Below are 24,984 nucleotides of genomic sequence, written 5' to 3'. Positions count from 1 at the left end.
AAAACGTCCCTGCCCAGCCCTAGATGGACATTGTATATACTTCCTTCCTCCTTGTCCTGCCCTACAGATACTGGGCTTCTCCAACTTTAGATCTCTCCAATCCAGGTGCTCTCCCCTCCAGCAGATCTCTCTTTAGTTTTATAGGATCCCCTCCCCCTCTCTCTCTCTCCTCAGGACATTGAGAAGAGCCCGTCCAACCACTTCCTGATACTGTTCCGTGACGCCAGTTGCCAGTTTCGGGCTGTCTACACATTCTCCGGTGAGACTGAGGAGCTGACCCGCCTGGCTGGGTACGGCCCCCGCACCATCTGCCTGGGCATGGTCGAGGGCATCTACAAATACAGCTCTGACCGCAAGCGCTTTACCCCGATACCCAGCAAGACCATGTCCATGAGTGTTGATGCCTTCACCATCCAGGGCCACCTCTGGCAGACCAAGAGGCCCACCACGCCTAAGAAGGCAAGCACACCCAAGTGATGTTTTCTCAACCGAATAATGTCTCGTGCCATCTCGGCATTTCTCAACTGGGGTCAACTGGCTTTTCTCTGCTCACCCTGTGCCCACTGTCTCTTCATAATATAGGTGAAGCTGCTGCCCGCTTGTACTACTCTACTTGGGCCCACTTGGTGCCATTTTGGTCTTATTACCTTAGGTCAGATAGGTGCCAGCAGCTTAGCTGGGGTCAACTGGCTGCCCTCTGCTTTGTAAACCTGTGTCCACTGCCACTTCATAATGTAGGCCAAGCATGTGACCATTGCCCTTTCAGAATATAGGCCAAGCTGTTGCCATCTTCTCAATTGAGGTTAACTGGCTATCCTCTGTTAAGCCTGTGCCCTAATGATCTCCACTTACTTTTCATGTTAAGCTTGACTGGTGCCCGTTCACCTTACTGGACTCTGGTCCAGCTGGTGCCATCTTGACCATGTCAACTTAGGTCAACTTGCTGCAACCTTCTCAAGTGGTGGCATTGGGCTGTCCTCTGCTCTGTCAATCTGGCCAACATGGTGCCCACTGCCCCTTCATAATGTAGGCCAAGCTGGTTCCCACTGCCTATTCTGGAGTTAGGCTAAGCTGGTGCCTTATGATTTTGGTGCCACCACCTCAACTTGGGTGACTGCTTCTTCACAATCTCTGCCCAGATGGTGTCCACTACATTTTCTCATGTAAGCCAAGGTTGTGCCTCCTGTCCATGGCGTTAGGCCCAGTCGGTCTCATCTTAGGTCAACTTGGTACATGCTTTCCTCTGCCCCATGGCAATCTGTACCCAGCTAATGCCCTTTGAAAATGGTACTAGTTCTGCCCAAATGTATATCTTATTATGGTCCACCTACTGCCCCGTGGCAACTTGTGCCCACATGGTGCCTTTGGCACCTTCTTTAGGCCAAGTCTGTATGCCCACTACCTTTTCTGAACTTGGGTCTTGGTGGTGGTATCATGGCTATATCCACTCAACCCAATTTTGGGAAGGATCCTTAACCTGCTGCCCCTTCTAACTGGACCCAATAGGTGCCCACTTTCTTGTCAGCCTGGTAGCTTGGACCATACAAAAAAGGACCTGCCACTGCCTAATTAAAGCAGGCACCATGCTGCCCTTTACATTACACTCTTCTCATCTTAGAACTCCATGCTTTTCATACTCGGAAAGTCCAGTGACCACTGCCTCATATGCCATGCTGCTGCCAAATACTGGGCTGTTCTGGCGCCCCTCTGCTCTTACCTTCTTGTCCTGTACCCACATCATTGGTTAGGTCGGATCTCGCAGCCACCATTACAATTACTGGGCACCATTTTGGGTGCCTTCTTTATGGGGTATTGGGATGCTATAATGCTCTATGGCTGGGTTTTTTTTGTTTAGGATGATAACCCTATTTTTTAAGTGCACTAGTCAGATGTTTAAAACCCTCGTAATTAGGGCACATTCTTTGTTGCCCTTAGGAAGGGTTAACAAGGAGTTAAGATATATTGGATCCCTTGTGGAATGGTTTCTCAGTCTTCGATTAACCGCCACACTTTGTGCCCACCTCCTGAATGCCTTCTTTTTTTTTTTTTTTTACAAGCAAATGTTCAACCATGATCTTTGTGATACCATATGGTACTTGTGCTTTGTTACAATTGGGGCTCTTGACTACCTTTTTATTGCCCCAGATGGGGCTGTTGTTGCTCTAGTGTGGGTCTTGTCAGGGCTTCCATTCTTAGTCTGTGGGAAGTTGTCATAGCTCCAGGGCATTTAGGCATTGGGTTACCCACAGGTTGGATCCATGCAGCTATCTTGACTTCTCAATGCATTTGGGTTCCCAGGGAGCCTCAGTAGGGCCAAGCTTACATTGAGGTATTACCTTTGCAAAGGGGTTAAAGCTCTAGTGGCAATCACTATTTAGAAATGAATTACAGCCTTGATAATGCTGGTGGTGAATTGCCAAAAGTAGATGATTGTAGGTGTCAGGGGAAGGACCAGCATCCTTTCTTAGGGGGGAGGGAGATAGCCTAAACTCTGTTTGGGGTTAAATGGACTCCTGCAATACATTGCATGTATATGACCTCCAATATTTTCTCCTAGGGGGTAGCTACTTCTTCCTTTACCTTACCGAGGGAACCATGTATGATTTTTGGTGAAATGTGGGTGTTGCTAATATCACAGCATGGATGTGACATTACAGGTGGCAGTTATAGCACAACCAGAACGTCTGTCTCTGTGACATCACATGTACAAACTGTGACTGCATAACGATCAAAAGGCCAATGAACTCCTCTGTCCTTTTTTTCCTCACTGCCGTTGAAGGGAGAAATGTACCCCTAACCCCCAGAGCTGCCCCACTGCTCTTTTCCAGCTGCCAAGAGGTTCCTATATAATTTAATGACCTTTTATATCATTTTCCCCTGGAGTTTAAATTTTAAAAAAAAATACTATCACTGGGTACATACTGCCTGAATTGCCCTAGGCAGCAAGGGGTTAACATGTAACCCACCAAAGGATTATTGCACACTTTACTGTGTATGGTTAGGGAGGGACTAATCTGCCTATGAATGTAAATTACACCTCCCTAGTAAGGGGTATATAAAAAAAAAAGGTTGCTTTAAGACTAACTGCCCACACCTACCCTTTCCTGGGGGGTAGATCTGCTGACCACGGGCAGTTATGGTTTACTGCCTAATGCCCTTCCCCCAATGGGTGGAAAAAATTGGTATTAAGTAACTGCCTCCCTCTCGTCCTGTTGGTTGTAATTGTATAAAGCTAGTTACGTTCTTTAAATGGTGTGAGGGAACTTGCCGCTAAGCAACCAAACCCCATCCGTGCGCAACTTCCTGGTGTTCACGTTCTTTGTAAAATAAATATATAGATTTATATGTAGGGAGTTTTAGGTTAACAGGAAAAAAAACACCCCTACACTTTCTGTGAAAACCAATTAAAACCCTGGAAATGAAACATTTCCTATTAAATTCCACCCCCCTGCTACAGTTTGCCCACAAAGGCTTCACAGGGGTGTATGGAAACAAAGTGCACCCTGTCAACCCTAAATTCAAATGCATGTCACTTTGTCTTCATTGTTAGCACTAATGAACTGATAAAAAAAATTCAAATAAAACACTGGCTTCCCTAATGACGACACCCCCTCCCCCCCCCCCTGTGTAAAGATGCAAAAATCACACTATACATGTTAATAATGCATATAGATTTTAGGGCAAATAAAGATGAGTAGCCCGACCGCCCAAAGTCACTGCCCTTCCCCTGAAAAAAGCTTGACGAACAAACCACATGAAGTTCCACCTTTTTATTACTAACATACAGGTTGAGTTACTGAAAATAAGGGGCCTTGGCTCCTCAGATGTCTAAGCCACACCTGTGATGAGTTGGGCTGCACCCAAGAAACTACTGATGTATCATTGTATTTATATCGCTACAGATTAATGATAAGTGGGAGCCAAAGGGCCCCACCTGCTCATTGTATTTATAATATACATACAGATTTATTATAAATATCTATATTAAATGATTTTGCAATTATTTGTATATAAAAAGAATTGAGGAGAATTTGGTGTCTTGTCTTTTATTGGGGGGAGTCCGTGGGAAGGCAGTGGGTGGGGTTAGTCTTCAGCCAGTCCACCGAAAACAGCAGCAGGGACCGACTTCTGCTCCAGTTGAACCTCTGCGAGGAGAGAGTGTGTGTGAATATAGCACCCTCTGATTACTCGATACCACTCAGGAAGTAAACATTCCCAGCTCCTCTTTTGCACAAACATTGGATCCTCAACTAACCATAACCACCCCCTCATCCTGTATTAAAACCTGTTTTACGCACACACTCCATACTAACTGCAGCTCCTTCCACACACAGGCGAACACATTTTTATATAAATTCCGGTTCGACCTCTACACACACGCACTAATCCCAGATCCTCCACTAAAACACACAATCCATACTTAATTTAGCCAATCCACGGCACATGCATAGCACATCCCACTAAGGCCGAGCTTAATGTCGGAGTTGCTGCGTACACGTCAAGCGCACACTTCAGTAATTGGCTAGAGCAGTTAGCCATGCGCCAGCAGGCAAAAAGGTGTGTTGACGCGGCAGCGTTTTGAGGAGACAATAAATTGTGTCTTCTCAGACTGCTGATGCGTGACGTCAGCGGCAGGTGAACTAGTTCAGCCAAAGAGGGCTAATCGGCTCCGTGACGCGTCCACCCCGCCCCCAGCACTATGTGAGCAGGGATCGTCGCTTCTGCAACAAGCGCGCGGCAAGGTAAGGCTGAGTTCAATGCGACGTGTGCGCGCACATTCGCCACTCTTTCGCTTTGGTGGGTGGGAGTTTTCAAACGGGAAACGACCCCCGGCGCCCAAGTAAAGTGTTGTCGCTGCTGCACTTGAAGACAAGTTGTTATTTCAAGCGAGTGCCGTGTCACGTGTACTTCGCCAGCCAATCACACACTTTTTTAAAAGTCCCGCCTCCAATCGCGTCAGTCTGTCTGCTGGGGATGAGCACACATCGCCCAGCAGAGAGGCGCAGATGCGCAGTAGCCTGTCTGAGCTCGGCCTAAGAGCTCGCACTCTCGCAAGCAAGTAGAGTGTATGAGCTTAGCCTAATATTGTACTCCACAGCACCCCGTCTTATACAGCTCCCACACAACTCCCTGTACGAATAACTCACCGTCTGGCTCTAGATCCTCCTCTGACTCCTCCTCCCCTATGTTGATCTCGTCTGGATTCGTCTGAAGTGTCAGCTCAGCTAACTCCGCACGAGAGGCATCTGACCTGCAGGAGGGGGGGAGGTAAGAGAGACCTGTAGGATTAGAAGGCTCTGCAACCCAGACACTGGTACCTATAGGAATGGGGAGGAAGAGATGCAGAACAATGCATCTGTAGGGCTAGGCGTGGGAGAGGTAGAGCCTGGCACCTCTAGAGCTGGATAGGAGATCAACAGCCCTGCACCTCTAGGGCTGAACAACTCACCTGACAAACAGGATCTTGTCCTTCATTTGCGGTTTATCTCTTTCCGCTTCAGCAGCTACAAACGCTGCTCTTTGTTCCAGAGCCTTCATATCATCCACTGGCTCTGTAACAGAGCGACATTAAAGATATACACATACGTTGGAGGACACACTATATAAACAGTCAACTCTCAGGCTGACGGTATATACCCCGGCTGTCCTCGCTGGCTGCTGCTCCCTCCGCTCGCAGTCTCTGCGACACTAGGAATGTCCCTTGCGTGTTGTATTTTGCCTGTACACTGCGTTTTACACGGAGCATCTCCCGTAGCGTGTCTTCGTTCCCGTGACGCACCTCAAAGTCTCTCCACGTCTGCCAGAACCCAGCTGTCAGCTGTAGGGGGCGGGGTGGGGAGAGAAAGAGTACGGTCAAAGAGGTGTTAGACAGTCATGATGCACGACTCCTCCCTGGGAGAGATTTAGGAGGAGCGGGAACGGGTTGTTTAACAGGGAGAGGCTGGTAACCACATTCGGCTGGGTGTGGATAGTCGTCGAGCAAGTGATATTGTAGAGGCCAAAATGATGACACGGGGGGGATGTATGACAGAAATAAAGAGCTAGTTATGGGGGGATAAAGCGTTACAGTAGGGAGAAGATGAAGTGACCACATGTAAGATGGTTGGGAGGGGATATACTGTCCTAGAAGTGATCACGATATTATGCACACAACCTCCTTCCCGTGAAGGGGATAGAATGACAGCATTACAATTGTAAAATTGTAAGAGGGGCTCACCCGTGGGTCACACATCTGGGAGCAGAAGGAATAGACAGCACGGGCTCGGTCAATCTCTCCCAGCTTACATTCCATATCTGCAAAGCGGAGACACATCTCACGAGACTGCTCATCCGGTAACACCTGTGAGAGAGAGAGAGAACATGAGAGAGAGCGTGAGAGAAAACGAGAGAACGAGAACGAAAGAGATTGATTCTATGAAAATGGGGCAACAATTCTCTAGATATCTCCAAAAGGCCAAAATGTTCGACCCTACTTTTCTATACAGCTTCCCAAACAAATCAGGTATTTCCCAGAAAGTCTACAACTCCTTTCCAGATAATCATGTATTTCTCAGCAATATGAAAGTACTTTCCAAAAAGATGGAAAAACACGTCCCAGAAAAAGAAATAATTCTACTAACGTAGACTGCACTGAGAGCGCCGGCGACAGCGCCGTCGTGTGCGCTTATAGTAAGTGTGACGCGACGGAGCGAAGGCTCGGTCGCGATCGCAGGGAAATCATCTCAATTTGATTTTTTCCAGCGACCGCGGCCTGACGTCACTGTCACCTCGCTGGCACTATAAGCGCAGCCTGACGTCACTGTCACCTCGCTGGCACTATAAGCGCAGCCTGACGTCACTGTCACCTCGCTGGCACTATAAGCGCAGCCTGACGTCACTGTCACCTCGCTGGCACTATAAGCGCAGCCTGACGTCACTGTCACCTCGCTGGCACTATAAGCGCGGCCTCACGTCACGGTCACCTCGCTGGCACTATAAGCGCGGCCTGACGTCACTGTCACCTCGCTGGCACTATAAGCGCGGCCTGACGTCACTGTCACCTCGCTGGCACTATAAGCGCAGCCTGACGTCACTGTCACCTCGCTGGCACTATAAGCGCAGCCTGACGTCACTGTCACCTCGCTGGCACTATAAGCGCGGCCTGACGTCACTGTCACCTCGCTGGCACTATAAGCGCGGCCTGACGTCACTGTCACCTCGCTGGCACTATAAGCGCAGCCTGACGTCACTGTCACCTCGCTGGCACTATAAGCGCGGCCTGATGTCACTGTCACCTCGCTGGCACTATAAGCGCAGCCTGACGTCACTGTCACCTCGCTGGCACTATAAGCGCGGCCTGACGTCACTGTCACCTCGCTGGCACTATAAGCGCAGCCTGACGTCACTGTCACCTCGCTGGCACTATAAGCGCAGCCTGACGTCACTGTCACCTCGCTGGCACTATAAGCGCGGCCTGACGTCACTGTCACCTCGCTGGCACTATAAGCGCAGCCTGACGTCACTGTCACCTCGCTGGCACTATAAGCGCAGCCTGACGTCACTGTCACCTCGCTGGCACTATAAGCGCGGCCTGACGTCACTGTCACCTCGCTGGCACTATAAGCGCGGCCTGACGTCACTGTCACCTCGCTGGCACTATAAGCGCGGCCTGACGTCACTGTCACCTCGCTGGCACTATAAGCGCAGCCTGACGTCACTGTCACCTCGCTGGCACTATAAGCGCAGCCTGACGTCACTGTCACCTCGCTGGCACTATAAGCGCAGCCTGACGTCACTGTCACCTCGCTGGCACTATAAGCGCAGCCTGACGTCACTGTCACCTCGCTGGCACTATAAGAGCAGCCTGACGTCACTGTCACCTCGCTGGCACTATAAGCGCAGCCTGACGTCACTGTCACCTCGCTGGCACTATAAGCGCAGCCTGACGTCACTGTCACCTCGCTGGCACTATAAGCGCGGCCTGACGTCACTGTCACCTCGCTGGCACTATAAGCGCGGCCTGACGTCACTGTCACCTCGCTGGCACTATAAGCGCGGCCTGACGTCACTGTCACCTCGCTGGCACTATAAGCGCAGCCTGACGTCACTGTCACCTCGCTGGCATTATAAGCGCGGCCTGACGTCACTGTCACCTCGCTGGCACTATAAGCGCGGCCTGACGTCACTGTCACCTCGCTGGCACTATAAGCGCGGCCTGACGTCACTGTCACCTCGCTGGCACTATAAGCGCGGCCTGACGTCACTGTCACCTCGCTGGCACTATAAGCGCAGCCTGACGTCACTGTCACCTCGCTGGCACTATAAGCGCAGCCTGACGTCACTGTCACCTCGCTGGCACTATAAGCGCAGCCTGACGTCACTGTCACCTCGCTGGCACTATAAGCGCGGCCTGACGTCACTGTCACCTCGCTGGCACTATAAGCGCAGCCTGACGTCACTGTCACCTCGCTGGCACTATAAGCGCAGCCTGACGTCACTGTCACCTCGCTGGCACTATAAGCGCAGCCTGACGTCACTGTCACCTCGCTGTCACTATAAGCGCGGCCTTACACAGGCTCTAATACTTCCTGTCACTTTGTGTACCTACTAGTAACCACTTCCAGCTTCACATTGCAAGGCCAGTAACCAACCACGCATGAATGAGACCCCCGAAAAGGATGAAGTAGCCGCCTGTGAGGTGGTTTTACTGGCTGTGCTATTCTTTAACCCAGGCTGTTGTGAAAAATGCCGTGTAATACGGCAGGCAGATACTTATAGGGGTCCCATGTTAAAATACACAAGCAGCAAAATTCGACACGCTGTGTCAGAGCTCATTTGCATGTCTTTACCCAGAATCCCTAGCTGCAGTGGAAGCACTGGATGCCAAGAGATAATGGGTAGAGTGAGAGATGCAGACCTGAGATGTGAACGTGGGATTTTATTTGCTGTACACTGGAGGGGGGTTTGTCACTTTGTTACTCACCCCTAACTTATTTTGTGTCTGACATTTCTAGAACACCTTTCAAACCTTTTCTAACACCCCTTAAAAATGTCACTAACACCCCTCAAAATGTCCCCAATATTACTCAAGATAATTTGATTGCTTACCAGCTATAATAATGACCCTAAAAGTGCCTGTATTACTTTACAAAGCTTAAAATACTTCCCAGAATGCATCTCCAAGTATAAATGTATTACATACAATAGACCCCAATGTAGAACTTAAGATAGCCGGGTATATAGGGGGTCGGTACCTCTATGGCCCTCTCATAGATGCTGCGTGTGTGGGTGACCCCGTATATTTCCGCTGCCCTCTTGATGTAGATGTTAAACATCTCATATTGCTCGGCTGGCTCCACGGCCTGAGTTGCTCGTTCATATAAAGCCATGGCGTGGCGGGCTAGGCCGTGGTCCTCCTCCAATTTGGCATACAGGAGGAAGATATCTGAGGGCGAGACAAAAAGAAGGCAGCGGGAGAAAGATGTGGGGAGGGAAGGGGGAGAGGGGGAGGGAAGGGGGAGAAAGGTGAAGCGCTATGTACGCCAATGGCGCTAGATAAATAAAGACATACATACAAAGGAGAGATAATGTAAAACCAAAAACACTAGCCTGTCATTACCACAACCCCACATTAATTCTGCCAGCATCACAGATCTTTAGTCAACGGGAACCCCTGGTGACATCAGAACCAGTGTGACATCAATGCGGAGGTGTGCAAGAGATTTCCCCGCCCTCCCCCCTTGCTGGAGCGTCCACCCCTCTTACTTTTGGTAAACTTGCGGGGACAGCCGTCCAGTGCCTGCTCAAACAGATCCCGCGCCCTCTCCAGCTTTTTGCCCCCGTAACGAGCGATGAACTTGGAGAGGTAAGTGCTCCAGATGTCATACACGTTGGGCCATCGGAACAGGGCAATGCCACGCTCATAGGCCTGGAAACAGAGGGGGTAACACAGTGACAGTCAGAAGGGAGCTATGTCCCATGTAGCCTGTTGCTCACCACAGGGTATCACAATATACCAGACTGAAGGGAGCTATGTCCCCATAGAGTCTGTTGCTCCCAAAAGGCCTTCCCTTACCTTAAAACTTTCCTCAAAGTAGTTGTGTTCCTCTAGGAACAGCGCATAATTGATGATAATTTGCGGGGTTGCTATACGCAGGTCAATAATTCGATCGTACACGGCCTTAGTGGACTGAGGGGGATAATGAGAAGGAATCATCAGATTAACAATATATTTATTAATATATTCACGCCAAACAGTTTATTTTAATGGCCAAGGGTTTTTTTAAAGATAGTGGCTGTGGGAATAAAGATGGCGGGAGGAGGTAGTGGGTGAAATAAAGATGGCAGAAAGGAGGAGGAGATGGAATACAGATGGTTGGTGGAACAGGTGGTGGGGGTGAGAATAATGCTGGAAGTTGAAAAGGGGGGAGGTGAAATAACCGTTGGGCGAAATAAAGATGGCAGAAGTACCTTGAAGGTGCCCAGGCTCTCCTCCAGGTCAGCCAGCATGGACCACACTCTGAGAGACTTGTACAGTCTGTTCTGGACAGGTTCCGACGAGTCAAAGTATTCAGCTTTACGGGCCGGGACCGCTGTTGCTCTCTGAGGGGAGAATCAGCGTCATGCATGTCTCCCCTGGGCATGGGGCAATGTCCCTCGACTCCACCCATTTGCAGTGACGCCCATTTCTCAAAGTTCAGCCCCCTTTCTGTCCTGTCCTTGCCAAATCCTCGACCCAGTCTCCCCACAGGCTCCGCCCATCTGCCTAGCCCCACCGCTCATTCTCAATGTACTTAGCACCGTCTCCAGATTCGCCCCCTCAACAATTTATACTTCGCACCCTTCCACCAGGCTCTGCCCCCTTTCCAATGGCACTCCTCCAGTCCACCCTGTCAATAACCTCCTCCTCCTCACCCTCAGTAAACTCAGCGCCTCCTCGTAGTTCTCATGTCTCAGCTCCATCTCCCCGAACTCACACCAGACAGAGGCCAAGTCATCCACATGTGTATACTGAACTAGAGCGGCTCTGTGCAGGATTCCCCGAGCCTGGTTTTGAGATGGAGATATATTTATATACACACACACACACACACACACACACATCTATATTATCTTCAGCCCTTGTTGATCCACTGCTGGATGAAGGTTCTCCATTTGCAAGCCTCTCAACATTGCTCCAACTAATTTTCTGATTTCATTCTCCCATCTTCCTTTTTGTCGTCATCTTGGTCTTTCAATTTCTCTTGGAATCCAGTCAAGTACCATCTTTGTCATGGTCATTTATTCTTGCGATATTTCCGGCCCACCGCCATTCTAATTTCTTCACCCGTGTGTTGATGTCACAGACTTTTTTGTTTGGTTGCGAGCCCATTCACTCTCTTTCCTGTCTCCGGGTAATACCTATCATACGTCTCTCCATACTTTTGCGATGTCCAAAACTTCTGAATCATATACACACGTGCGTGCATGCGTGCACAAACACACACTTGTATAAAGATATAAATATCTGTTCAGTACGAAAGACATTCACTTTATAAATGTATCATTTGGAAGGTATTTAGTTTTTTCCATTTATTACAAGTCAACGGTGTTGTAAAGAAACATGTTCAACTATATAATAGTTTCTTACTTTCGCCTATCACTGAACATCAATGATGGGGAATGGGATAAACGGATTCTCTGGGGAAGGCGGGTACTTCCATCATCGAGAGGTAATGTAAAGGTTTGGTGCCAGGATCCCCTTTACATTGTGCACGTGCGGGGTGCGGGCAGTGTGTATGTGCATGGTGCACTGTGCGTACGAGTGGTGCACGCATGCGTGGCACAGATACATTTGTAATTATTGTTATTGTGAGAAGTGTTATTGCCTTACACTAACTCAGACATGTATACACACACACACACACACACACACACACACACACACACACACACACACACACACACACGTATTTTATACACACACACCACTCACGTCTTCTATCTGTTCGTTGTCCTCATAGAATTTAGCGAAGGCCACCCACAGAGTATGGGGTTTCCCAGTTGCCTTCGCAGGGTCGACGGTCTGAACAGCCTCAGTGTAGGTGTTTATAATCTGCAAGCAGCAGAAATCAGAGCGTCAGACTCATCTATAAACATATTATAGTAGGGATGAGAAAATCCCAGGTTCCCGGTCGCCCCCAGGAACCTAAAATGGAAACCCTGGCGCCGGTGCTTTGCACAGTGCTGACTGACTGACTCCTGTCTGTCCCCGCCGCGACCAGTTGCAGCGCACCCCAGCATGCTTTGCTAGTGTGGGTGCACTTATCCGTCGCGGGGGCACGAGAGTGAGAGGATGGAAAGCTATTTACATATTACAGCCTCAGCCCCCTGTATCTAAATATACACATTTAAGCATCAGCTCGTGGGCTCCCCGTATCTATCTACACACGCGCGCGCGCACGCATTACGTACACAGTATATACCTCTCGTGGCTTGCCTTTGTACAGTACCACCCTCTTGTGCCACTCATGTACATTGTGTGGGTTCTGCCTGAGCAGCACCCCGCTGAGTAACAGGGGCCGGCGCTCCATCAACTGCTCGAAGCGAGCCAATCGCAGCTCTAGATCCAGGTCATCTGGGCAGAGAGACAGAAAAATATAGAGAAATCTACAAATATACACACAGACTCTCCCAGCGTACACATCGCTCCTCTGTATATACACGTCTCACTCCCCAGCTCACTCACTCCCTTACCCTCCTCCTCTCTCCCCAGCTCAGACACGGTCTCCATCTTAGCCGCAATGACGCTCTCTTCGAATTGAGCGTAGCTGTCAAACACTTGGGTAAAGTCTCGAACGGTGGTGACTGTCTGAATTGCCTCCTCGTACACATCACGGGCCTGGAGAAGAGACCTCTATGACTCAGTATACAGAGCCCGGCAAAGCTAGGCACCTCTACGGCAAACGCAAAGCACAAGCACCTCTATCTCAACCAAAGGGTTGCAGAGTCTGGCACCTCTAGGCTGGACGGAGGTGGGGAGGGGGGTGCACAGAGCCCAGCACATCTAGGACATGTTACCTTCTCAAAGTGACCGCTGCGGGTGTAATACTCAGCCAGTGCGCACCACAATTTGCCCCGCTGGTCTGTGAAGCGAGTCAGCCCACCACGGATTATTGCCCCAGCATCAAGGGTGCGTACAGAGCCCGGGTGCTGTGAGAGAAGTGTGCACAGCTCCTGCCACAGCTAGAGGGGGGAGAAAATGGGTAGATGCTAGCTTAATACCCTACCCACTGCCAGACCTATCCCTTAATACAATAATAATGCCTTATCTTTGTCTGCCCCCTTTATCACGTGCCCTCCTAACTCATTCTCCCTGCTGCCTCTCTTGTGATCATAAAAGCCCCCTTCCTCTTGTATGACTATCTCCCTCCCCACTCGCCTAACACTTTGTTTCTCACCCCCCTTTCGCTCTTACACTTGCTCCCCCAGTCTCTCGAACCTCCCTCTCGCTCTTCTACTACTTGGTCTCTCGGCCTCACACTCGCTCGACGTTCTACCAATTGATCTCTTGAACCACCCTCTCGCTCTTCTCCCAATTGGTCTCTTGAACCTCCCTCTCGCTCTCCTCCCAATTGGTCTCTCTAACCTCCCACTCACTCCCTCTTCTCCCACTTGGTGTCTCTCTCTCTCTCTACACTTGGTCTCTCCGTCTGTTCACTTTCTCACCTGGTAGTTGGACTTGCCCTCCTTTGACACAAAGCCATCATGGTTTACAATGGCAGCCAGTCTGGAGGCTGCCTCATCTAGCCTTCCCGCTGAGCGCAGATACTCTATATACTCCTCAGCGTTTTCCGGCGACAGCTGGGGGAAGACAGGAAAGAGAAAAGGAGAGGGGGTTACAGTACAGGATAAAATGCTCACCCATGCAACCTCCCTTCCAGGCTTTGGCTACAAGGCCATATCTTTTGCAGATGGATGTGTGATGTCATGGAGACGCCTGGAGAAGGTGGCCATATTGGATTAGTAAACTCATGGAAGGGACTGCAGGTGGCTCTTTTGGATTTGTGAGGTCATGGCTGTATGAAGAAGTCTGGAGATGGACAACTTGGATGTGTAATTTCATGGCTACAACCAGAATACTGGAGTAGGCCATATTGGACTAGTCGTCATCTTGGCTACAAGGACACACCTGGAGACTGCCTACTACAAGAGTATTAGGAAGGTCATGGCTACATGGAGGGGTCTGGAGGTTGCCATCATGTCATGGAATAGTGATTTTATGGATACGTTTGGAGGCAGTCATCTTGGATATGTGATGCCATGTAAAGGTCTGGAAGTGGCCATCTTGAATCTGTGAGGTCATAGCTAGTAGAGGAACAGAGGAGGCGGCCATCTTGATGTGTTTTTGTACCCAGAATCACACTAATCCAAGATGGCAGCCAGCGGACATCTCCATAGACCTCTTTGTGTCTTTATACCATGAGCACACTAATCCATATTAAATCTCATGGCTATATGGAGATGCATGCAGGTAATCTTGGATTACGGAGGCCATGAGGCTGTAGGTGGCAATCTTGGATCTGTGTTGTCAAGGCCACGGAGGGATTTTTACATCTGTAAAGTTAACTACCATAATATGGTCCTATTCAAAACAGAGCACCTGGTAGCTATAACCAATATAGCCTACATCAAATAGTCCCCGATTGCTATGCCATCAGAACCCCAAGATGGTCTCTCCTGGTAGCTATGACCATTAACCCAATATGACCTCTCAAAAAGAGGTCCTGGTAGCTAGGTGTCACGGAAGACCAGTGTTATTAACACCTTTTATATCGGGATCATATGATTGAGCAAGACAAGGCGGTAAAATAAAATTGTCATTTATTCCACGAAAAGACATACACACAAAGGATCACAATTTGCAATGAAAAACACACTTACTGGGATCTGGGCTAACAAACGAAACTTTCCTAGAACAAAATGTTAACAAATTAAGTCTGTACGAGTCCTTTCCAATGACCGGGAGGTACTCACAAAAGTCCTGGAGCGCAATTCGGCATGCAATTCCAGCCGCGACCTCTACCTTCTGTTTTCAGAATTTGGCCCCTGAAAAGCGGGACTTAGAAAATTTCTTGAGTTGAAATCCCTGAAGCCGGCTCGCGTCTTTTTCTGCCAGAGCATCTTTAAATTTGCCACTGATGGTTTGGTGCTTGGAATCTGAGGTCCTTATTGGCTGCAAGGTTTCTTATAGGTTTTGGAGTCCCATTCACAAACCACTTCAGCCAATCAGCGCGTGGGAATTCCTCTGCCAGCCTATCACCGATTTCAATTCTGCTAAGGGGCATGTGCCAACCTGGCACCTCTGCCTCTTAGTATATTGAGCCTCCCTGCTGTGCCAGGCTCCGCAAAGTCTGGGGTTGGGCAAATTGTTGCCGGATAGCCCTTTGTTAGACCAGGACGGGGGTACTCAAGTATAACTGCAGTACTTCTCCTGTTCTAACACCTTGGCATCCCTGAGGCGTTCAACTCCAGATCCGGAGCAGACTCAGTGGCACCAAGCTTGGTAGCCATCTGGTCTCATAGAACCACGGACTTGGAAATTGCACAGCTCATATACAGTGCATCAAACATATATACGTGTATTAAATGTACACTTTAATAAAATATGCTTTTCCCCTGTATCTTGGGCTAAAAATGCCTAAGTTCCCTTTCTGATGTCAGGGATGGAATAAGATGATATACTGTCTACTTTTACTAGCTTCATCCCTGCCACACTATAGAAACCTGACTTTAGACTTTACACACAAATAAAAACCTTGCAGCGTAATCACATAGCTGGAGCACCCCCTAAACCCCTATACCAGGTTCAGCAAGACAGGGCATGAACTGGGCATCCCCCCTTATGCTAGGGACCCCTGTACCGTTCTGGGGAAACCATTATCCCCTATGCTCCGTTTTTACCTTTCTGGTCTGTGCTGAAGCAGGGAATCCTGGCGGTGAGTAGCAAAAACGTTTCCAGGGTAGGATTTTGCCCAGAGCACTGTGCTGCGATGTATCCGAGAATCTTACCTGATTCTCGGGTACATCTTTGGGGTATCCTGTAACTCGGGGACCCCGCTACATAGCCTTTCTCTGCAAACCCACTCAAACTCCCAGCCCCGCAGTCTCTGCTTGCTAGCACTCCTGGAAAGGCAAAAACACAAAAATACTATACTGTCGCATCATTTACATACAGTCACAGTAATGTATATACGACACTCAGGTGAAGAGCTGACACTCTAGGACCTTAAAACATGGATCAGGGGTAACCAAGTGGGCTCAACCTTTATTATGGAGCCTGGTTACCCCCTCACTAACACTAGGACATCAATAACCTTATATTACCTCAACATATTTCCTGATTGGTAGGATATCATGAATCCAAGATGGCCACATCCTCATTGGATCACACTGCAGAGGTTACCTTACAGAACCCTGAGGCTCTCACCTTGAGGTACCGTCGGTACACCCTGACGGCTGTTTCGGGCAGGGGATGGGCCCGTACAAAGCGCAAGTAGAGGGGCCAGATGCGGTGGTGCTGGGTGATGGGGAGGGCACGCAAGGCCCGGTCAAATGTCCTCCTGGAGCGGGTGATTTTACACTGATCCATCAGGAACTGGCAGTAATCCAACCAGATCCGGGGCATCTGAGGGAAAGAGGGAGGGCGACAAGTTAAAGGCCACGCCGACAGTATGCGAGGACCCGCCCACAAGGAACAGGGAAGGAGGAGGAGGGAGCGAGTGGGGGTGGGGTGCAGGAGGAGGAAGCGAGTGGGGGGAGGACGGGGCGGGAGGAGGGCGGTAAGGGAGAGACTATATAATTTCCTTGGCCCCGGAGTAGCGAATAAACCATGAGCGTCATGAGAAGCAAGGAAAAGACCCAAGAAAGGAGGGAGCAGGGCTGTAGGAGCAGAGCATTCTTACCTTGTGCATAAAGACGAGGGCTCGCTCGTGACAATTGTTCACTTCCTCGAAGGTCGGATCGGTGGGGCATCTCTTCTTCACCTGCTTCCTACGCTGCTTCAGATATGCATACCAGAGCTTGTAACTAAGAGAGGAGAGACAGCTCTGAGGGTCAGTGACACCGAAAAATTATCCACTCCGCCGCCCGTAGCTCTGTATCTCAGTGTGTGTGTGTGTGTGTGTGTGTATGTGTGTGAGAATCTGTGACACACTGACACACAGTAACTCCTCCCGACACCAACCTCATGGAGAGAAGGGGTGGGCACAGTCCTGCAGCTTTCCGCCTCGCTCCCTACCCAAGCCTCTACTGCCCGCTGTTACCCTCTACCGCACTCCGCTATGCATCGCTGACCTGTCAGCCACCCTGCGGGCAATCAGGATTTGATGTTGTGATAGTTACATAGTAGATGAGGTTGAAAAAAAGACATACGTCCATCAAGTTCAACCGATGCTAAATTTAGACGACAGATACTTTATCCTATATTCGTACTGACAGTACTGTATATTGATCCAGGGGAAGGCAAACAAAAAAACCCCAGTGAAATATCATCTAATGATATCTTATAAAAGGGGAAAATAAATTCCTTCCTGACTCAAAATAAGGGCATCTTTTTGACCTAACGGGCGGACAGCTCAGGTTAGATCATTCCTACACTAACATACACTGATATACGCTATATATTAATATGAACAGCTACATATGTGCCCACGGTGTGGTCTGTGTTTATTATACACATTCACTAAGGTCTATGTATGTATATATGTTGACCCTCATTGAATGGCACTGTTCAGTTATTCTTGTTACATCCTGTTTGTTGGGACTTTGCAGCTAATTATAGGCAGTACTGCTACTAGATAGATAGCAATACCATGGAGGACAAATATCGTGATGTATACATCATGAACTTAGGACAAAGCAGTGATTCAGGACACAGTTTCACTACCCCCCCGTTTTCTTTATTATTTATCTAATGAATTATTTGTTTATTTGAGCTATCTACCACTACAACATTGTAGGGTTGTGGTACCTTTAAGAGCCGCACGGCATTGCGGGTATATAAGAGGATAGCGCTGCTCTGTCACCTCCCACCTTGAGAAAGCGCCAGCCCCTTATGCGCGAAACGTACGTCGGCATGACGTCATCGTGTTGACGTCGTGTAGGAGGAGTCACGGGTGAGATTGTTCCTGATCGTTGTGGATGGGGCGGGAAGAGCTGGGTTTGAACTGTGCAGGTTATTTGTGCATACCGAGTGCACAGCACTCTATTTTGCAGTGTTATGCGAGTGCCTATTATGGGATATACTGCATATGATATCAGGTATTGATTTACATACTACACTAGCTATATGATTACGCCTGATGCACTGCAACATATGCTGTTTGTATTGCGATTGCTATCAATTCTAAAGTGATTTCCAGAACTCATCCATCGGCTCTACCTATACCAGCACCCCACCCTGAGACAAGAGGGATTATTGTTATGTGCTAATTTACCTCTATTCACCTATTTTGTCTCACACTAACGATCGGAAGTTGGTTAGGAGATGTATACTGCACTATTTTGGATTTAACCATAGACATCCCTGTACCCTATGTCACCCGTTACATGTGTTTTAATTGTTTTTATGGTAGTCTTGAGTAAGTGTTACTGCGTCGATTTTTGCTGATTATTAAAGTATTTATTATTTTCTGCCTACGGGCATTTTAGTGGTAACTGTCCTCCCACAGTCCCGGGAGCGGTTACTTAATTGTACCCTTTATAGCTTATTCTACTATATCCATAGTGGGTATTTGAACACTGATTATTATTTACAGCTTTGTTGTGCAGTGAATGGGGATCTTTTTAGGAGAACTCTTTGTCTCCTTATGTGTTTATGTTCAAAATAAGGGCAACCAGATTACACCCTGGATCAACATTATTATTATTATTATCGTATATTGGTGACGCACATGGCACAGAGGTATGTATATTACAAAAACATCCAAAAAGAGTATTTGTATAGTGCACAACAGAGAGCCAGGTCAAGCAAATAAAACATTTTATTGGTGCTGCATTAAAAAAAAACAGAGGGTGGATCACTCCTACGCGTTTCGTGCGTGAATGCACTTTATCAAGTCCTTTATTGATAAAGTGTGTTCACGCACGAAACACGTAGGAGTTTTGTACCCACGTTTTTTTTTAATGCAGCACCAATAAAGTATTTTATTTGCTTGACCTGGCTCTGTCTGTTGTGCGCTGCACAAATACTCTTTTTGGATATCTCTGGACACTGGACACGGCTGCACGCAGTAGGAAGACTGCTGGAGACACAGTGAGTACATTATTCCTTACCTAAGGGCCATCCCAATCAGGAGGGGAAGGGTACAGCTATGCCATCCCCCACCTACAGGGTGTTATAGAGCCCCAAGATAGGTTCAAGACTTATTTGAATTGCTGATTTATGGTCCCAAGTCCCCATGTACGGTCATCCTCTTTATTGTTGAACAATTATGATACAGGAAGGACCAAGCACTTGAGCATCAACCCATTTCCCATATACACTCCATATTACAAAAACAAAACAGTTACATACAGGGGGTGACAAACATGCACAAACAGATACAAAGTGGTCATGAGCGCCCTGCTCGTGAGAGCTTACAACCAAGAGGAAATGAGTGACAATGTTGAAACAACAAGAAGGTAATGTGGCCGCTTATTGTAAGATAAGGTGTGGCTCAGGTTAGAATATGACCCAGTCTGACAGCTGAAGCCATTAAAATGTTTTTTTTTTTTGGGGGGGTGGAGGGGGTTGGGGGGAATGTTACATAGAGTGTAGATTGGTCCAGCAACACAGTTGGTCCTAATGGAGCTGTAGGGGAGTTGGATGTTAGAGGTATGACGAGTAGGCTTCCTTGAAAAGGGGAGTTTTCAGAGAGGTTTTTAAACATCTGAAGGCTGGGGGAGAATCTGATGGTACGTGGTAGGGAATTCCAGAGAGAGGGGGCAGTATGGGAGAAGTACCGCAGACGAGTGGGAGGCGATAATAAGGTGGGAGGAAAGACGGTTGTTGTGGGAAGAACGTAGGGCGTGTAGGTATGTATTTGTGTGAGGGCAGAGATGTAAGGGGGGGAGGGGGCTGAATTACACAGAGGCTACCCAGTGTTCCCGAAACTCTTGGTTTTCAAGCACAGATATCCCAGTCCTATGTCCCGCATAGATATGGGTTTCCCCCAGCTATAACATGTATTAAAATATGTTTTATTATGTTTGGTGCATTTACTATAAATGTCTATTCTGTCAGCCCGTGCATCCATATAGGTGCCAGGAAGTCTGGATAGACATCGTAGTTCAAAGAGGAGATGGGATGTTGAGAGATGTTGGGGTGCTAAGTGGCCGGGGCAGGACGGAGTACTGGGTCCGGAGAACAGAGACCCCCTGCCTGCGGGGAGGACCCTCTGGTTTGCCAGTCAGCGGAGTCTGCCCAGTAGGTGGCAATGGGTTGACTGGGGGAAGCAGCAGAATGTCGGTGCGTTTCCCATTGGTCAATTCATATGTCCCGCCCACGGGGCATCCCGAGCCGGCTTGGCACGCCCCCTCCGACGTCAGCCAAAGGACGAGCCCCTATTCCTATTGGCCGGTGGGGAGGAATTCCCACTCTCTGATTGGTCTCTCCTCCTACTTCCATGCTGAACACAGAACAGCAGAAGGTATGTAAGTAGAAGCCCCTGTCAGAGAACCAGATGATCCTGTGACTTGGGCCGGTGATGCAAAGGCGGGCTTTTCAAAGTTGCTCTGTTATGAATAACAGAGCAACCGGCTTCATTTTGGAGGCTAACTCAGATGCGAGGTCCAAGTTCTCGTTTTAGACCGTAGCGGTCGTGGCTAGAGCTTCTAGCCAAAAAGAGGACCAGGAAGCTTGGGTGGATATCACGGTCAGGGTAAGCCTTCCGAAGCAGGTGCCCTGCACCTATTTTAGCCTAGTTTTCACCCCCAGAGCCCCAGTAAGTGTGTTTTTTGTCTGTATTTTGTGTATTCGCGGGTTTACCCGAATAAACAACATTTTTATTCCACTACTGTGTTTTGCCTAGTGAATGATCCCGGTCTAAGTGTTAAAAGTCCTGGTCTCCCGTGACAAATATTAATTCTGTTTTGGACATGTTTAACTTCAGGCAGATGAGACATCCAGAAGGAGATTGCAGAGATACAGAGACACAGGACTGGGGAGAGGTCAGGGGAAGAGGGATAGATTTGGTGTCATCAGCATAAAGATGAGACTAAAAGCCAAAATATTGTATTAGTTCTCAAAGAGAAGAGGTGTAGAGTGAGAACAACAGAGGGCCAAGGACTGAGCTTTCTGGTACTCCAAGAGAAAGAGGGAGTGAAGAAGGAGGAGACACCAGAGAAGGAAACACTGAAGGAGCGGTTGGATTGGATAGGTAGGACAAGTCGCGGAGGCCAATGGAGTGGATAATATTTAGGAGAAGGGGGTGATCGAAAGTGTCGAAGGCAGCAGAGAGATCCAGGAGAATTAGTATTGCGAAATGACCCGTAGATTTAGCTATGAGTAGGTTATCTGTCCCTTTTGTTAGTGAGGTATCAGTGGAGTATAGAGGACGGAAATCAGATTGTAAAGAGTCAAGAAGGGAGTTGGAGGAGAGAAAGTGAGTCCGGCGGGTGCATACAAGTCACTCAAGTAGCAGTAAAATGAATGCCTACATGCTCTAGACCCCTCCAAAAATGTCTTTAACAATTCTGTCAAAATCAACGGTGAATACTTGAGTCACGTACGAATTGCAGACATTGCTATTTTTGCCAAAAGGCCATAAGTCAATAAAGCACTGAATGTTAACAAAAAAAAACACCCATGAAGATGTTTTTAAATCGGGAGCCTTGCTAAGACTGCGCTTTAAGCGGATCCGCGTTGTAGCAGATCGTGCTACAATGGGGTTGAGCTACATACACACACACACAATATATTAGAGTGCTTACCTCCCAGGTAGCTCCTTCAGGGCTCGCTCATACACCAGGTTGAGTGCATGGCTCGGGCCGGAGAGCTTACACTCTATATACCGATTCCAGCACTTTACTGAATATGGGTTCCGCAGAATCTCCTCCTCATACTGCAGATCATCCTCCTCCTGTATACACACAGTACAGAGATCTATATATACATACATACCCTCAAGTGTACCAAGTTAGCAGATATTTTATTGTCTTTTATGCCCTGTACCTATTTCTGCCAGTAGTTGAAGCTCAGAACTTTCATTTTATTAAAGCAGCTGGGAGAGTGATGACTGAATTACCAAAGGTTTAAACATTGTGTATACAAGTATACCTTTGATTGGTAGTATGATTTTTCTGCCCATGGTTTGACGCCGAAGACAAGGTAAGTAGGAGGCACGAGCAGGCAGGCGGGGGAGGCACAAGGGGAAAAAGTTTGCACACCGCTGCACTGCGTCCATAGTGAAACGCGTTAGCTTCTGCGCTCCTCGGCGAAGCGCATGCCCGTCTGCAGCAGGAGATATTTCCAGTCCTGCAGGCAGAGGCGACAGGGAGGCGTGTCGGCGGGTGCGGCCGTGACGTAATCTTTCTCACTGTAGAATGATGGACCTTAAATTGTTTGGAAATGGCCTTATAACCCTTCCCAGATTGATGGGAAGCAATAATTGCTTCTCTAAGATCATTGCTGATGTCTTTCCTCCTTGGCATTGTGTTAACACACACCTGAATGCTCCAGACAAGCAAACTGCTAAAACTGAGGCATTTATAGAGGTGATCACAATTGCTGATGATCAATTAATCAAGGACATTTGTTTAGCAGCACCTGTCTGCTACTTAGCATCATAATTCCTATGGAAGCAGTAAGGGTGTACTTAGTTTTTCACACATGGCTTCTCCATTTTGGCTTTATTTTTGTTAAATACATCATGACACGGTGTAATATGTTATGTGTTGTTGTTCATCTGAGGTTGTATTTACCTCATTTTAAGACCTGCCAAGGAACAGATGATTGTTATTATGTCCTGATATGTAAAACCATAGAATTCAAAGAGGGTGTACTTTCTTTTTCACACCACTGTATGTGTGCACTGATAGTGAGTGTAGGTGTGCACTGATAGTGAGTGTAGGTGTGCACTGATAGTGAGTGTAGGTGTGCACTGATAGTGAGTGTAGGTGTGCACTGATAGTGAGTGTAGGTGTGCACTGATAGTGAATGTGAGTGTGGGTGTGCACTGATATCGAGTGTGAGTGTAGGTGTGCACTGATAGTGAGTGTGAGTGTAGGTGTGCACTGATAGTGAGTGTAGGTGTGCACTGATATTGAGTGTGAGTGTAGGTGTGCACTGATAGTGAGTGTGAGTGTAGGTGTGCACTGATATTGAGTGTGAGTGTAGGTGTGCACTGATATTGAGTGTGAGTGTAGGTGTGCGCTGATAGTGAGTGTGCACTGATAGTGAGTGTGAGTGTAGGTGTGCACTGATAGTGAGTGTAGGTGCACACTGATAGTGAGTGTATGTGTGCACTGATAGTAAGTGTATGTGTGCACTGATAGTGAGTGTATGTGTGCACTGATAGTGAGTGTATGTGTGCACTGATAGTGAGTGTATGTGTGCACTGATAGTGAGTGTATGTGTACAGCCAGCGAGTGCGAGGGCGCGCGCTGCCAGCGAGGGCGCGCGCGCACTGACAGCGAGTGTATGTGCGGATAGTGAGGGTACTGACAGTGAGTGTGTGCGCGCACTGACAGTGAGTGTGTGTGCGCTGTGCGGATAGTGAGTGTGTGTACCAATAGTGAGTGTGTGTACCGATAGTGAGTTTGTGTGTGTAACGATAGTAAGCGAGTGTGTGAGTGTACCGATAGTGAGCGGATAGTGAGTGTGCGGATAGTGAGTGTGTGCGTGCACCGATAGTGAGTATGTACTGACAGCGAGCACACGCACTGACAGCGAGGGTGCGCTCGTTCGTGCGCACTGACAGCGAGGGTGTGAGCGCGCGCACTGACAGCGAGGGTGTGAGCGCGCGCACTGACAGCGAGGGCGCGCACTGACAGCGAGGGCGCGCACTGACAGCGAGTGTATGCGCGCACTGATAGTGGGTATGTGTACTGATAGTGAGTGTGTGTACTGATAGTGAGTATGTGTGCACTGATAGTGAGTGAGTGTGTGTACTGATATTGAGGGTACTGTGAGTGTGTGCACTGATATTGAGGGTACTGTGAGTGTGTGCACTGATAGTGAGTGAGTGTGTGTACTGATAGTGAGTGTATGTGTGCACTGATATTGAGGGTACTGTGAGTGTGTGCACTGATAGTGAGTGAGTGTGTGTACTGATAGTGAGTGTATGTGTGCACTGATAGTGAGTGTGTGTACTGAAAGTGTGTGTACTATTAGTGAGTGTGTGTACTAATAGTGAGTGTATGTGTGCACTGATATTGAGGGTACTGTGAGTGAGTGTGTGTACTGATAGTGAGTGTATGTGTGCACTGATATTGAGGGTACTGTGAGTGAGTGTGTGTACTGATAGTGAGTGTATGTGTGTACTGATATTGAGGGTACTGTGAGTGAGTGTGTGTACTGATAGTGAGTGTATTTGTGTACACTCACAATTGCTATCTGCTTCTCCGGCATGTTTCCCTGCAGCAGGAACCAGACGCAACGTCGCACAGACGCAGGCTAAGCGCGTCACTATCAGAGGCTGACCCTTGGAGCGCCTCTAACACGCAAGTGACGTCGTGAGAGCGTGATCGTCGCTCTTCGGCGGCCATCTTGAGTTCCCGTCTTCTCTTTCTTCGGCGGAGGACTTTGTTTTGGCGGCGCGGGAAGCGGCCATTTTGGTTCATGGCGACTCTACTTGTGTTTGGCACGCTGTTCAGTTGAAGCTATGGGCAGTTATTTTGTTTATCGGCACGCCTTCATTCTATTTTAATCATCTCCCCACTTCATTCTGTGGTACTTTTCTTGTCTGCTGCAAACGGCGGCCACTTTACTTTCGACCAACCGTCCTCTGCCGGTTGTTTTGTTAGCGTGTTACCTCTATTGTGTGG

The 24,984-nt window shown here is 48.4% G+C and overlaps 2 protein-coding genes across 5 annotated transcripts in view; one reads left to right on the top strand and one right to left on the bottom strand.

Annotated features, from left to right (window-relative positions):
* The window catches only part of CAMSAP3 (calmodulin regulated spectrin associated protein family member 3), a 93,726-nt gene extending 89,696 nt beyond the window's left edge, over positions 1–4,030 (top strand). For all 4 annotated transcript variants that reach the window (XM_075577276.1, XM_075577277.1, XM_075577275.1 and 1 more), the window contains one exon: positions 175–4,030. In XM_075577276.1, coding sequence (XP_075433391.1) covers positions 175–477 — 303 coding nt within the window. In that variant the 3' untranslated portion in view covers positions 478–4,030. The remainder of the gene's footprint in view (positions 1–174) is intronic.
* Positions 3,756–24,686, bottom strand: XAB2 (XPA binding protein 2). Its single transcript, XM_075577279.1, has 19 exons — positions 24,545–24,686; positions 21,931–22,079; positions 16,923–17,046; positions 16,448–16,645; positions 13,687–13,821; positions 13,039–13,203; positions 12,715–12,859; positions 12,444–12,595; positions 11,954–12,073; positions 10,894–11,025; positions 10,450–10,581; positions 10,055–10,168; positions 9,745–9,907; positions 9,234–9,424; positions 6,218–6,340; positions 5,638–5,818; positions 5,450–5,552; positions 5,148–5,251; positions 3,756–4,145 (listed from the first exon to the last, which is right to left on the bottom strand). Exons 1-19 carry the CDS (start codon positions 24,566–24,568, stop codon positions 4,084–4,086), a joined length of 2,517 nt encoding a protein of 838 aa, XP_075433394.1. The 5' UTR covers positions 24,569–24,686; the 3' UTR covers positions 3,756–4,083.
* Positions 24,687–24,984: the final 298 nt, after the last annotated feature.

Source organism: Ascaphus truei, chromosome 20 (genome assembly GCF_040206685.1).
Source record: "Ascaphus truei isolate aAscTru1 chromosome 20, aAscTru1.hap1, whole genome shotgun sequence".
Taxonomy (NCBI): Eukaryota; Metazoa; Chordata; class Amphibia; order Anura; family Ascaphidae; genus Ascaphus; species Ascaphus truei.
This window is presented reverse-complemented; position numbering and strand designations above follow the sequence as displayed.

Bases quoted from the DNA above. Each gene is read 5' to 3' on its own strand.
- XAB2 (XM_075577279.1), bottom strand. From the start codon at position 24,568: ATGCCGGAGAAGCAGATAGCAATT. The intron at 12,860-13,038 runs GTAACATGTCCT...TCTCTTCTCCAG, and splicing joins GCAGCGGTCACTTTGAGAAG to GCCCGTGATGTGTACGAGGA. The intron at 9,425-9,744 runs GTAAGAGGGGTG...TCTCGCCCTCAG, and splicing joins TCCCCGCAAGTTTACCAAAA to ATATCTTCCTCCTGTATGCC.